This window comes from Xenopus tropicalis, chromosome 8 (genome assembly GCF_000004195.4).
Source record: "Xenopus tropicalis strain Nigerian chromosome 8, UCB_Xtro_10.0, whole genome shotgun sequence".
NCBI classification, from domain to species: Eukaryota; Metazoa; Chordata; class Amphibia; order Anura; family Pipidae; genus Xenopus; species Xenopus tropicalis.
This window is the reverse complement of record NC_030684.2, coordinates 10,382,862-10,397,533: the sequence shown is the minus strand read 5'-3', so window position 1 is coordinate 10,397,533 and position 14,672 is coordinate 10,382,862. Positions and strand designations below refer to the sequence as shown.

Genomic DNA, 14,672 nt, shown 5'->3' with positions numbered 1-14,672 from the left:
AACAGCCCTATTGGGTTTATTTCATGGTTAAATGATTCCCTTTTCTCTGTAATAATAAAACAGTACCTGTACTTGATCCCAACTAAGATATAATTACCCCTTATTGGGGCAGAACAGCCCTATTGGGTTTATTTAATGGTTAAATGATTCCCTTTTCTCTGTAATAATAAAACAGTACCTGTACTTGATCCCAACTAAGATATAATTACCCCTTATTGGGGGCAGAACAGCCCTATTGGGTTTATTTCATGGTTAAATGATTCCCTTTTCTCAGTAATAATAAAACAGCACCTTGCAATTGATCCCAACTAAGATATAATTACCCCTTATTGGGGGCAGAACAGCCCTATTGGGTTTATTTAATGGTTAAATGATTCCCTTTTCTCTGTAATAATAAAACAGTACCTGTATTTGATCCCAACTAAGATATAATTACCCCTTATTGGGGCAGAACAGCCCTATTGGGTTTATTTAATGGTTAAATGATTCCCTTTTCTCTGTAATAATAAAACAGTACCTGTACTTGATCCCAACTAAGATATAATTACCCCTTATTGGGGGCAGAACAATCCTATTGGGTTTATTTAATGGTTAAATGATTCCCTTTTCTCTGTAATAATAAAACAGTACCTGTACTTGATCCCAACTAAGATATAATTACCCCTTATTGGGGGCAGAACAGCCCTATTGGGTTTATTTAATGGTTAAATGATTCCCTTTTCTCTGTAATAATAAAACAGTACCTGTACTTGATCCCAACTAAGATATTAAGGTATGATGTAAAGAGTGATATTCTGAGACAATTTGCAATTGGTCTTCATTTTTTATTATTTGTAGTTTTTTAATAATTGTTCAGCAACTCTCCAGTTTGGAGTTATAACAGTTATCTGGTTAGTAGGGTCTCTTAGCAAAGAGGGAGTGATTTGAATGAGATACTGATAGTCTGTGAATAGGAGAGGGACTGAATAGAAAATAAGCTATAAAAAGTAACAATAACAATAAAACTGGAGCCTCACAGAGCAATAGCTTTTTAGTTGCTGGGGTCAGTGACCCCCATTTGAGAAACAGTTTGAAGAAGAAGGCAGATAATTCCAAAACTATAAGAAATAAATATGAAGACTAAGTAGGGAGAGGCGTGTGCTGGACTCTTCCAAAACATTTTTGCAGTGGGACCTGTCATCTGTAAACAAAATAAGGTGTTGCCAAACCAATGTATTCATTTAAATAACCAAGTATAACATTAAGCTACACTGATCTCTTTGTTTAGTAGCGAAGCCCATGATTGCCTAATAAAAAAATAAATACAGTGTCTGTACTGGCTTCAGTTTGTCAATGAAAACATTTCCTTGAACTAAGCATTGTTCTATAACTGAGATGGCTCATAGCCTGTACAGAGAGATACCATAACACTATGGCAGCATAGGGATTCCCCTGTACTAAGCACAATTCAGCAGGAACAGCCCCCTAAGTTTGCTCATTGCCTGTACAGAGAGATACCATAAAACTATGGCACATAGGGATTCCCCTGTACTAAGCACAATTCAGCAGGTACAGCCCCCTAAGTTTGCTCATAGCCTGTACAGAGAGATACCATAAAACTATGGCACATAGGGATTCCCCTGTACTAAGCACAATTCAGCAGGAACAGCCCCCTAAGTTTGCTCATAGCCTGTACAGAGAGATACCATAAAACTATGGCACATAGGGATTCCCCTGTTCTAAGCACAATTCAGCAGGTACAGCCCCCTAAGTTTGCTCATAGCCTGTACAGAGAGACCATAAAACTATGGCAGCATAGGGATTCCGCTGTACTAAGTACAATTCAGCAGGTACAGCCCCCTGAGTTTGCTCATAGCCTGTACAGAGAGATACCATAACACTATGGCAGCATAGGGATTCCCCTGTACTAAGCACAATTCAGCAGAAACAGCCCCCTAAGTTGGCTCATAGCCTGTACAGAGAGATACCATAACACTATGGCAGCATAGGGATTCCCCTGTACTAAGCACAATTCAGCAGAAACAGCCCCCTAAGTTGGCTCATAGCCTGTAGAGAGAGATACCCTGTACTATGTGAAATTCTTCAAGAACAGACCTGTGGTTACTCATACTCAATATAGACAATACCAGAAAATTGTATGTACTATAGTCTACTTTAATCAATCAAAGTTGATGAACAGTTCAGCTTTCCCTGTAATTCTGTCTTGGGGTATATATTTTATATAAAATGCTCCCAAATGTTAGCAGTAAATGATGATAGGATGTTAACATTTAGTCCCCTTATTTTGGTTCCCATTGCGGGTCAGTCCCGGACCTTCTTATAATCTTTTGGAACATGAACCAATCTCTTTCGTTTTACGACAACAGGGGAGCCATAATAGTCATTCCATGCGTACTCAGGGGAGAGCAGTTTGGTCGGCTTGTGATAAAGGAAATATTTGTTCAAATAGCTTTCATCGTGCCATAAAGCCTCAATATTTTTTGCTTTGTCTTCCATCATGGCATTGTGGCAGAAATCGGTCAACTTGTAGACCTCTTCCACCGTCCCTCCAAAAAAACACCCAGTGTAGTAAAAATCTCCCTCGTCTTTAGGAATGTAGCCGGCAGAATAGTTCCTACGCTCATTGGTGAAAGAGTCACGTGACTTCGAGAAGAATCCAGGATGTATAACGCCAAACACATCACTTAATATCTCCACACCGACGTCATCCCTAAACTTTAGGTCAGCATCTAAACACACAAGGTAGTCAACCTCATCGATGAGTTTTTGAGAAATATAGTCCCGGATCAGCTGCATCCGCCTCATGGTGATGTCCTGCCAGCGCCTGTAGCCGGAGATATTTAGAATGACCAAATGCCTTCCTTCTTTCAGGGTGATATTAGGGATGGCTTTGACATCATCAGTGAAGACGTAATAATGGACCTTGTGTCCTGCCATGAAAAACCTTTCCGCGGTTTGAAGAAGGGTCTTGATAAAAATTTTGTATCTGCAAAACATATTGTAAAAGGGGAAACATTATACTTTTCACTGTTGAAAAGTAAAAAGTCCAAGCTGCATTGTCCATTGGGGAGGAACTTTGTCGAATCCTAGGAAATAGGTCAATCAGTCTACTGGAAAGGAACTATGGGCTGTAAATGTATGGAGCTTGATGAAGTGGTTTTCTGGACCTTGGAAATAGAAATAGTCCTGACCTGCTAAGAAGCAAAACCTAAAACACATGGGACTTTATTCAGGTGGTGACAACAGGTGACGTTTTCTCTGGTTATACGCCATTACTGACCAACAGGTATAACAAGAAGAAAAATAGAATAGAAAACATTGACATTTAAGGACAGTTTAACACAGTGGTTCTCAACCTGTAGGTCGGGACCCCTTTGGGGTCGCCTAAGACCATCGGAAAACACATATTTCCGATGGTCTTAGGAATAATTTTATGGCTGGGGGTCACCACAACATGAGGAACTGTATTAAAGGGTCTCGGCATTAGGAAGCTTGAGAACCACTGGTTTCATATGTAACTAACATATATCACCTGGTTTAGATCAGGACCAGCTGTGTTTTAGAGATCTTGCTTGGTTTTTGGATCTGTAAACCTATCTTCACCTCAAAGCCCAGAGCTGTGCCACATACAGTTGTCACTAAAGCCACCCCATGTGAATGCACAGTTAAGGTCATTGAGCTTTCCTTTCTCAAGTGGCAGCCCTAACTGTAACTCACTTTCGTATAACAAACACTGTAAGTCCAATTCGAACCCTTCTCAGGTGGAACAGCTCATTCAGAATGTTAATGTTGTAGGTACCATTCCAAATGATTGGGGCCAGCCATGGAGTTAACACCATGACATCAGATCTCCTGAAAGATAAAACAAACACTTTTGCAATATAAAACACCTATGACCTCAGTATAAAGCGTGCACTTGCATTTGGAAAGGGGATTGTTCAAATATGGAGAAAAACATAGGCAGCAAAGTGCATCATTATGTTTTGTTTGGTTGGACAATAGTGTCCTTTAGGGTGGGAAAGCCTTATAACATGTTTAAGCCTAGCAGTAGATATAGGGGCAGAGTCATGTACATAGAATCCCTTCTTTACTTAGAAAGAATTCATAAGTGTAAGTGTGGAGAAGACATCTCTTATAATAGCTCCACCAGCCAGAAGATGCCTCTCTATACAGTGGCTTACTTCATGTGCTCTATCCTAAGCCAACATAGATTAGGTCATTAATAACTGCCCCTATAACTAGAGTTTGTCTCTGGACCTGCTGAACATATTCTGTGTTAGAAGAACATTGCCAGAAGGTTCTTGGTGCTGTGCCAACAAGTCATACCCCCCATACAGCAATCCCTCTGTATATATCAGCTCACTCACAGGGCAAAGAGGAGATTAGGCTTCCTGTACAACATTCTGTAAATAGAGAAACAATAAAACAATTTATTTTAGCAAATTGCAATTAATTCTTCTTTTGTTCTTTGCCCTAGGTGACATTCTATCCTGTGGGCATTAAAGGTAGCAATTTTTCTATGCATTAATCATTGGCAGAGGCTATGAACATAGGGTGGAGATTCCCAAACCTTTTACCTTCAGCCCTTTTAAGGGCTCCATGGCAATGCATAGGGGACCCAACTCAATCTAAAGGCTTGCATGATGTTTTTCTCAGATACTAGTGTAACTATACCAGGGAAACCACTTACCCCCAGAATCATATGTCTCTTTTCCTTATTATAAACTAAACTATAGTGTGGGCATTAAAGGCTCCATGGCAATGGATAGGGGACCCAACTCAATCTAAAGGCTTGCATGATGTTTTCTCAGACACTAGTGTAACTATACCAGGGAAACCACTTACCCCCAGAGTCATATGTCTCTTTTCCTTATTATAAACTAAACTATAGTGTGGGCATTAAAGGTAGCACTTATTCTTTGCATTAATCATTGACAGAGGCTATGACCATGCTTCTAGGGTGGAGATTCCAAAACCTTTTACCTTCAGCCCTTTTAAAGGCTCCAGGGCAATGGATAAGGGACCCAACTCAATCTGAAGGCTTACATGAGGTTTTTTTCAAGATACTAGTGTAACTATACCAGGGAAACAACTTGCCCCCAAAAGCATATGACTCAAAATCATATTAGCCCCTTTTTAGGGCTCCATGGCAATGGATAAGGGACCCAACTCAATCTGAAGGCTTGCATGATGTTTTTTTCAGATACTAGTGTAACTATACCAGGGAAACCACTTGCCCCCAAAAGCATATGTCTCAAAATCATATTAGCCCCTTTTTAGGGCTTCATGGCAATGGATAGGGGACCCAACTCAACTTGAATGCTTGCATGATGTTTGCATTAATCATTGGCAGAGACTATTACCATACTTCTAGGGTGGAGATTACCAAACCTTTTGCCTTCAGCCATTTTTAGGGCTCCATTGCAATGGATAAGGGACCCAACCTGAAGGCTTGCATGAAGTTTTTTTCAGATACTAGTGTAACTATACCAGGTAAACCACTTACCCCCAAAATCATATGTCTCTTTTTCTTATTTTAAACGAAACTATAGCCGTAACCAAATACTGGGCCACAAACGGGGTAATCCAAAAATGTCTGAAAAGCCCAGTGATGTTCCTGCTTGTGCCTACAGCATGGCACTTATGCAGGGCTTGTATGGAGATGGTGGCCATTTTGTATTGGCTTATACAATATTCACTTTCTAATGCAAAGCTTTTTTCCCCTAGAATGAAGCACTAATTAAATATGGACAACAAGTTTGACCATTTCTTTGATGAACAGTTTGATAAAATAAGTTGAATGTGTAGCAATGGGTGGGAATAGACATGGGAACTTTACCTATGAAGCTTAATATTATTTTCAAGATGGAGGTGTGATTTTTTGGCACAATATTCAGTGGTGTTGAGGCTGTAAGAAAAGAAAGCAAGATCAAAACATTGGAAGACACATGGTTGGGATGTCACACTGACAAAGTAAATGAAAATGCATGCATTTTCTTCTCAAAGGAGAAGGAAAGGCACCTAGAATGCTGTATTTATTCTTTAGAAAGCTTTACCATACCTGAGTAAACAGCCATAGAAGCTCCCTCTGTTTGCTTAGGATAGTAGCTGCCATTTTAGCTTGGTCTCAGTAACTTCCTGCTGCAGCTCTAGGGACTGGACCACACAGATCACACATTCTTATGGGAGGGGGAGTGAATTTTTATGAATTCTTATGGGAAGGGGGAGCAGGAGAAGGGAAAGAGGAGAAGAATTCTCTTGATAAAAAAAACATTATTACTGGAATTCTGAAAAAAATCAAGGGACCCAGGATAAAAAAATGCTAAAAAAATTTCAACATGTATATGATAAATCCATAAAAATGGAGACCTATTGAAATTCCAGCTTAGCAAGAACACAGTTTTAGGACATTTGTGGTTCATAAAAAAATTTGGGAGCAAAGAGAAATGGTGGCTCGGTATTCTGCAGCAAAGTACCCTAGGCCCAATAGTTGGTAGCGATTATTAACACCGGGGTGGCTTAACAAATAGGCCCCCCAATATGCTTTACTTGCCTTGCCCCTAAAGAAATGTTTTGATGTCCCTTGAATAAATACAGTAGGAAGATGAAAAAGCTACACCCATAGTAGCAGATGAACTACTCACCCCTCTTTATAGAGAAAGGAGACCCCACTCCGATGCCATTCGTTGCCAAGCCTGTCAAAAAATACAACAATTTTTTCTTGACATCATTGGCCTTCAGATATTAAATGTGGGGCTTTTGTGCACTTTTCAGACCAGTATAACTGGTTGATTCCCTCTATTCCTGGAAGGCCAGTCTTCCCATTATATATCCCAAAGGATCCAATTTGCATAGGAAGGAAATGAGGACTAAGGGGCTGATTCATCAAAGTACGAGTTCAAATCCCGAAATGGGTAAAATTCAGAATAGATACGATAATTTCTGATGATCGTAAATGTCACAAAAATGCTTACAAATAAACCGTATTTGTCACGATAATATCGTATTGGCGATCCGAAAGTCACAAAATTTTCCAATCCGAACGATCGTAAATGGCAGGTTAACCTTTCTGACTTTGATCCTTCTGTGCATGATTTTGGAAGCCTCCCATAGGGCTCAATGGCACTCTGCAGCTCCAACCTGGCCCAAGGAAAGTCTCCCATAGGGCTCAATGGCACTCTGCAGCTCCAACCCGACCCAAGGAAAGCCTCCCATAGGGCTCAATGGCACTCTGCAGCTCCAACCTGACCCAAGGAAAGCCTCCCATAGGGCTCAATGGCACTCTGCAGCTCCAACCTGGCCCAAGGAAAGTCTCCCATAGGGCTCAATGGCACTCTGCAGCTCCAACCCGGCCCAAGGAAAGTCTCCCATAGGGCTCAGTGGCACTCTGCAGCTCCAACCCGGCCCAAGGAAAGTCTCCCATAGGGCTCAGTGGCACTCTGCAGCTCCAACCCGGCCCAAGGAAAGTCTCCCATAGGGCTCAATGGCACTCTGCAGCTCCAACCTGGCCCAAGGAAAGCCTCCCATAGGGCTCAATGGCACTCTGCAGCTCCAACCCGGCCCAAGGAAAGTCTCCCATAGGGCTCAATGGCACTCTGCAGCTCCGACCCGGCCCAAGGAAAGCCTCCCATAGGGCTCAATGGCACTCTGCAGCTCCGACCCGGCCCAAGGAAAGCCTCCCATAGGGCTTAATGGCACTCTGCAGCTCCAACCCGGCCCAAGGAAAGTCTCCCATAGGGTTCAATGGAACTCTGCAGCTCCAACCCGGCCCAAGGAAAGTCTCCCATAGGGCTCAATGGCACTCTGCAGCTCCAACCCGGCCCAAGGAAAGTCTCCCATAGGGCTTAATGGCACTCTGCAGCTCCAACCCGGCCCAAGGAAAGTCTCCCATAGGGTTCAATGGAACTCTGCAGCTCCAACCCGGCCCAAGGAAAGTCTCCCATAGGGCTCAATGGCACTCTGCAGCTCCAACCCGGCCCAAGGAAAGCCTCCCATAGGGCTTAATGGCACTCTGCAGCTCCAACCCGGCCCAAGGAAAGTCTCCCAGAGGGCTCAATGGCACTCTGCAGCTCCAACACGGCCCAAGGAAAGTCTCCCATAGGGCTCAGTGGCACTCTGCAAGCTCCAACCCGGCCCAAGGAAAGTCTCCCATAGGGCTCAATGGCACTCTGTAGCTCCAACCCGGCCCAAGGAAAGCCTCCCATAGGGCTCAATGGCACTCTGCAGCTCCAACCCGGCCCCAAGGAAAGCCTCCCATAGGGCTTCAATGGCACTCTGCAGCTCCAACCCGGCCCAAGGAAAGCCTCCCATAGGGCTCAATGGCACTCTGCAGCTCCAACCTGGCCCAAGGAAAGCCTCCCATAGGGCTCAACGGCACTCTGCAGCTCCAACCCGGCCCAAGGGAAGTCTCCCATAGGGCTCAATGGCACTCTGTAGCTCCAACCCGGCCCAAGGAAAGCCTCCCATAGGGCTCAATGGCACTCTGTAGCTCCAACCCGGCCCAAGGAAAGTCTCCCATAGGGCTCAATGGCACTCTGCAGCTCCAACCCGGCCCAAGGAAAGTCTCCCATAGGGCTCAATGGCACTCTGCAGCTCCAACCCGGCCCAAGGAAAGTCTCCCATAGGGCTCAATGGCACTCTGCAGCTCCAACCCGGCCCAAGGAAAGTCTCCCATAGGGCTCAATGGCACTCTGCAGCTCCAACCCGGCCCAAGGAAAGCCTCCCATAGGGCTCAATGGCACTCTGCAGCTCCAATTTAGAAAAAATACTATTTTTTTGTATTCGGAGACAATAGTACTTTGATAAATGGGCCCCAATGTCGTGGGCCCAAAAGGGCTTGGACTTACAGGGGTTTGTTTGCTGTGACAAGATCAGGCCCTGGGCATGGCCAAAAAAACGTTTTTTTTTTAATTACAGATGTTGGGAGGTTCGATTGCCTCGATTAGGCTAGAGATTAGTAGATATCAGTTGAATAAATAGCACACTTAACATATCTTTATAATCAGTAAAGGCACTTTTATTAACATACCCAAATTAACCAAAACCAATAGATATGGCTCAAAATGTGAAATCTGAATGTTACACCGTTGGCCATTTCAGAAACCAACAATCCTCCATTGCTCTCTCATATCCCCCCTGATTGGAGGAAATTTAGGAAGGGGAGTGACTAAAGAACCTTGAACCCCAACTTTTTTGCAACTCACCAAATTACAACCGACAAGGTGAGAACTGTCCCAAAAACCGAGCTCCACTTGCTGGGGCGACAGGTCATTGTTCCTGCAATAAACAAATGTATATGTAGCAACGTCCCAAAGCGGAGACTGTCAGTATGAGTATTTTTATTTGTAAATGTTTTTAGTTGTCTTAAGGTACTGTGCTGCCTCCTAGATAACAGATTCCACATCTTTATGTATATATTGGCATAGACTGCTCTGCTGAGAAAAACATAAAGGAACAGTGCAGTGTAAAAATTAATAGATTCATTCACTCCAGCATTTATAGATGATATTTTTGGCTAACAACCGTTATTGAAAACATTTTTTAAATTGCATATTTATATACTCAGTGTTATTTTTACACCGAACTGTTCCTTTGATGACCAGAATGCTTTTGTTTATTCATATGAATTAGAGTGCAACCAAAATGATACATTATGGTAAGAGTCACCCAAATCTCCCCCTATATAGAAACATTGGGGTAACAGTTACATAGTTACATAGTTAGTCAGGCTGGGCCCCCTTAGCCCATAACAAGGTTACAGATATAGAGAAACATTGGGGTAACAGTCACCCTGCTATAGTTCCAGGGGTACCCAGGGCACAAATAAGCACTCACCCCAAATCCCCCCCTAACTGGCCTTCAGGCTGGGCCCCCTTAGCCCATAACAAGTTTACAGATATATAGAAACATTGGGGTAACTGTCACCCTGCTATAGTTCCAGGGGTACCCAGGGCACAAATAAGCACTCACCCCAAATTCCCCCCTAACTGGCCTTCAGGCTGGGCCCCCTTAGCCCATAACCAGGTTACAGATATATAGAAACATTGGGGTAACAGTCACCCTGCTATAGTTCCAGGGGTACCCAGGGCACAAATAAGCACTCACCCCAAATTCCCCCCTAACTGGCCTTCAGGCTGGGCCCCCTTAGCCCATAACAAGGTTACAGATATATAGAAACATTGGGGTAACAGTCACCCCGCTATAGTTCCAGGGGTACCCAGGGCACAAATAAACACTCACCCCAAATCCCCCCTAACTGGCCTTCAGGCTGGGCCCCCTTAGCCCATAACAAGGTTACAGATATATAGAAACATTGGGGTAACAGTCACCCTGCTGTAGTTCCAGGGGTACCCAGGGCACAAATAAGCACTCACCCCAAATCCCCCCTATCTGGCCTTCAGGCTGGGCCCCCTTAGCCCATAACAAGGTTACAGATATATAGAAACATTGGGGTAACAGTCACCCTGCTATAGTTCCAGGGGTACCCAGGGTACAAATAAGCACTCACCCCAATCCCCCCCTAACTGGCCTTCAGGCTGGGCCCCCTTAGCCCATAACAAGGTTACAGATATATAGAAACATTGGGGTAACAGTCACCCTGCTATAGTTCCAGGGGTACCCAGGGCACAAATAAGCACTCACCCCAAATCCCCCCCTAACTGGCCTTCAGGCTGGGCCCCCTTAGCCCATAACAAGGTTACAGATATATAGAAACATTGGGGTAACAGTCACCCCGCTATAGTTCCAGGGGTACCCAGGGCACAAATAAGCACTCACCCCAAATCCCCCCCCTAACTGGCCTTCAGGCTGGGCCCCCTTAGCCCATAAGAAGGTTACAGATATATAGAAACATTGGGGTAACAGTTACCCTGCTATTGTTCCAGGGGTACCCAAGGTACCTAATCCAAAATGCAATGAGTCTCCTTTTAGGAGGCTTCCACCCATTTTGGGAGCAATGAACTTTTGTAGTGAGTAAGAAAAAAGGCAACCACTGGGGCCTTACTCATAGAATTCCACACAGAGAGAAGCAGGTAAGTTGTGGTGCCATAGATTTTACGATCTACAGCAATTAAGCTATACACCCAGACTAGGTACCTCCCAAATACAGGTAACTCTTCTTCTCCTGTTTAGCAAATATGTAAATTATGAGTACTTACCACACAGAGTAAGATCACTTTCAGTGCAGCTCACTAAAAACTATACGGCTCTGTAGAATGAAGGGTTCCCTAGGGTCCGGCACTATGCAGCACAGTAGCAGAATCCGTTGGTGCCAATGTATTTTATAGGTGCTCCGATGAAGAGAATGATGAGGACACGCTGCCTTCTGATCCCATGACCTTGTTTGTATGAGTTGGATAGGTTCCCTCTCCTCAGGATGCTCAAACATTTGATGCATCTAGTATTAGAAAATCTCTGTATTATAGGTCCAGTACTAGACTGCATCTACTTTGTGTCTTTAAGGGGTGCTATTTTACTCTTGTACCCCTATCCATGTATAGGGATTTTTGTTCACCCTCTACTGAGAGTCTAGCTCTGTGTCCATAGTACTGGATGATGGTACTATTTTAGAATTTATGGGGCTCATACTGTAATTATTGAAGAGGTCACCGCTGGATTATAGGGCTAGCGTGGTATTCCTAAATTTATGTCCCATTAGAAAATGTCCACTAGTTTCAGATAACTGGTGACCACTGGGTCACAGGGTTGGCATACGTTAGTGATCATTTTGCAAACTGTACAGAGGGGAGGGGCTCTAGAGCTCAGACGAGTAGGGGTTTATTTTTGTATTTGTTCAATGGCAGATCAATGAGCTCCTGGAAGGCCTTGTAGTGTGTTATGGTGTTAGGAAGAATACAATATGCACAGTCCTGGTGTTTGATGTAAATTCATTGTCTCTGTCTCTAAAGCTAGATAATAACCACTATACAGTACTGCATGGTCATCATGTTTTGTTTAACTGTTTCTGTAACTGGGAGAATGAGTGGCAGCAACATTGAAGGTATGACACAGTGCACAGCCTGCCGCATGTATGCAGTTGTGGAACAACAGTTCCAAAGTGCATACCTCTGTTGTGGATGTGAGCGAGTTGCCACTTTAGAGGCTCGCGTTAGAGCACTAGAGGAACAAGTTGCAACACTGCGTTCTATTGACAATCTTGAAAGAAGTCTCTTGCTAACTGAACAAGAACTAGCGGGGTCAGATAGTATGGGGGGAGGGGAGCAAGGAAAGGATGATAGGGCAGTAAGCTGGGTGACAGTTAGAAAATCGAGTGTGGGGAAAAGAAAAAGGGAGGCTGCTCCAGGGTTTGCGCATCCCAACAGATTTGCCAGATTGTGTGAAGAAGATGGGAGTGTGAACTCTGGACTGGCGGTTCTTGATGAGGCTGATCTCTCTAACAGCCGGGAGACCAGTTTCTCTAGTAGTGGTGGGGAGGAGAGCAGAGCTAGGCCTAAACAGATGGTGGTTATAGGGGATTCAATCATTAGGAAAGTGGACAGGGTAATCTGTCGAGCGGATCGCTTCAACCGGACAGTTTGCTGTCTTCCTGGTGCCAGGGTTCGGCATGTGGTTGATCGGGTCGACACATTATTGGGAGGGGCTGGGCATGACCCGGCTGTCTTGGTACATATCGGTACTAACGACAAAATGAACGGTAGGTGGGGGACCTTAAAGAGTGAGTTCAGGGATCTAGGCTCTAAAATTAAGCAAAGGTCCTCCAATGTAATTTTTTCGGAAATTTTGCCGGTGCCGCGTGCTAGTTTAGGGAGACAGCGGGAGCTTAGGGAGCTAAATGCGTGGCTAAAGTCTTGGTGTAGGAAGGAAGGGTTTGGGTTCCTAGAGCACTGGGCTGACTTTTCTTTGGGGTACAATCTATACAGCCCTGACGGATTGCACCTCAATGGAAGGGGGTCTACTGTGCTAGGGGAGAGAATGGTTAAGAGGCTGGAGGAGTGTTTAAACTAGACAAGGGGGGGGTTGGTAAGCTAGATTCTTATGGGAGAGCTAGTGTAGATGGGGCAGTGGGACCAGTAAAGGGTTGTGGGGGAGGAGTGAGGGGGGCATATAGTTTATCAGATAAGGAGCTTCCATTGTTACAAGGGAAACAGACTAATTTTCACCTTAGCTCTAACTGTCCTTTAGCTAATGTAAGCTGTAGAGGAAGAAGTAGTAATCTCCGCTGCATGCTGGCTAATGCGCGTAGCTTGTCGGGAAAAATAGGGGAGCTGCAGGCTATTGCATGTATTGAAAATTATGACTTAATTGGTATCACTGAGACCTGGTGGGATGAAAAATGCGACTGGGCAGTGAATTTAAATGGGTATACGCTTTTAGGAGGGACAGAGGGATTAAAAAGGGTGGAGGGGTTTGTCTTTATGTAAAGTCAGATTTAAAGCCATGTAATAAAGACATTACCAATGAAAACGTTGAATCTCTTTGGGTAGAAATTTCAGTAGGGCTGAAGGTCACAAAGAAAATGATCATTGGTGTATGCTATAAACCACCCCGTATAGATGAGGGGGATGAGGCCCAGCTACTTTTGCAAATGGAGGAGGCTTCAAAATTGGGTCAAGTTGTTATTATGGGGGACTTTAATTATCCGGACATTGACTGGAGTAATGGGGTGGCTAAGTCAGAAAAGCTAGTAGGTTTGTAAATATGCTAAATGACAACTTTTTATTTCAGGCGGTTCAAGAACCTACTCGGAATGAGTCTATTTTGGACCTGGTAATATCTAATAATACTGAACTTATCTCTAACATTTGTGTGGGTGAGCATTTGTGGAACAGTGATCACAACATGGTCTCCTTTGAGATAATGCTACAGAGACAGCTCTATAAGGGAGTAACTAAAACGCTCAATTTTAGACGTGCAGACTTTGCCAGTTTAAGGGCATCTCTGCAATGTGTCAACTGGGAAAGGCTTTTCATGGGGTTAGACACAGAAGGAAAATGGAACATCTTTAAAACATTGCTTTGCAGGTATACACAACAGTATATTCCCCTTGTAAGCAAGGAGAGGCATCGCAAAGCAAAACCCTTATGGCTGAATAAAAGAGTTAAGGTCGAGGTTGGTAATAAAAAACGTGCTTTTAAAGCATTCAAGTTAGCTGGGACAGCGGAAACTTTCATCAGGTACAAGGAAGCAAATAAAGCAGCAAAAAAGCTATCAGGCAAGCTAAAATAGAGATGGAAAGGGATATTGCAGCTAGGAGTAAAAAGAATCCAAAATTATTTTTTAATTATGTGAATAGTAAAAAAATGAAGCAAGAAGGGGTGGGAACTTTATTATCACGGGGAGGTACGTTGGTTGATGAGAACGGGGAAAAAGCTGAAATTTTGAACTCTTATTTTTCATCTGTCTATACATCTGAGGAGCCAGATAATGAAGGCTTCCCTTTTAATATACCCAGTGCTAGTAATTTAGCTACTGGCGCATGGGTCACTCAGGAGGAAATTCAAAAGAGACTTGAACATGTAAAGGTAAACAAAGGTCCAGGACCGGATGGGATTCATCCCAGGGTATTAAATGAGCTGAGCGCTGTGATTGCCAAGCCTCTTCACATAATTTTTCAGGATTCGTTGAGGTTTGGCATGGTGCCGAGAGACTGGCGGATTGCTAATGTGGTGCCGTTATTTAAAAAGGGATCCCGTTCTCAGCCTGAAAACTATAGG

The 14,672-nt window shown here is 43.8% G+C and overlaps 1 protein-coding gene across 1 annotated transcript; it reads right to left on the bottom strand.

Moving 5' to 3' along the window:
• Positions 1-1,962: 1,962 nt before the first annotated feature.
• Positions 1,963-9,271, bottom strand: LOC100492907 (histo-blood group ABO system transferase). The gene is made up of 3 exons (XM_031891056.1): positions 9,204-9,271; positions 3,718-3,852; positions 1,963-2,986 (listed from the first exon to the last, which is right to left on the bottom strand). Exons 1-3 carry the CDS (start codon positions 9,269-9,271, stop codon positions 2,302-2,304), a joined length of 888 nt encoding a protein of 295 aa, XP_031746916.1. The 3' UTR covers positions 1,963-2,301.
• Positions 9,272-14,672: the final 5,401 nt, after the last annotated feature.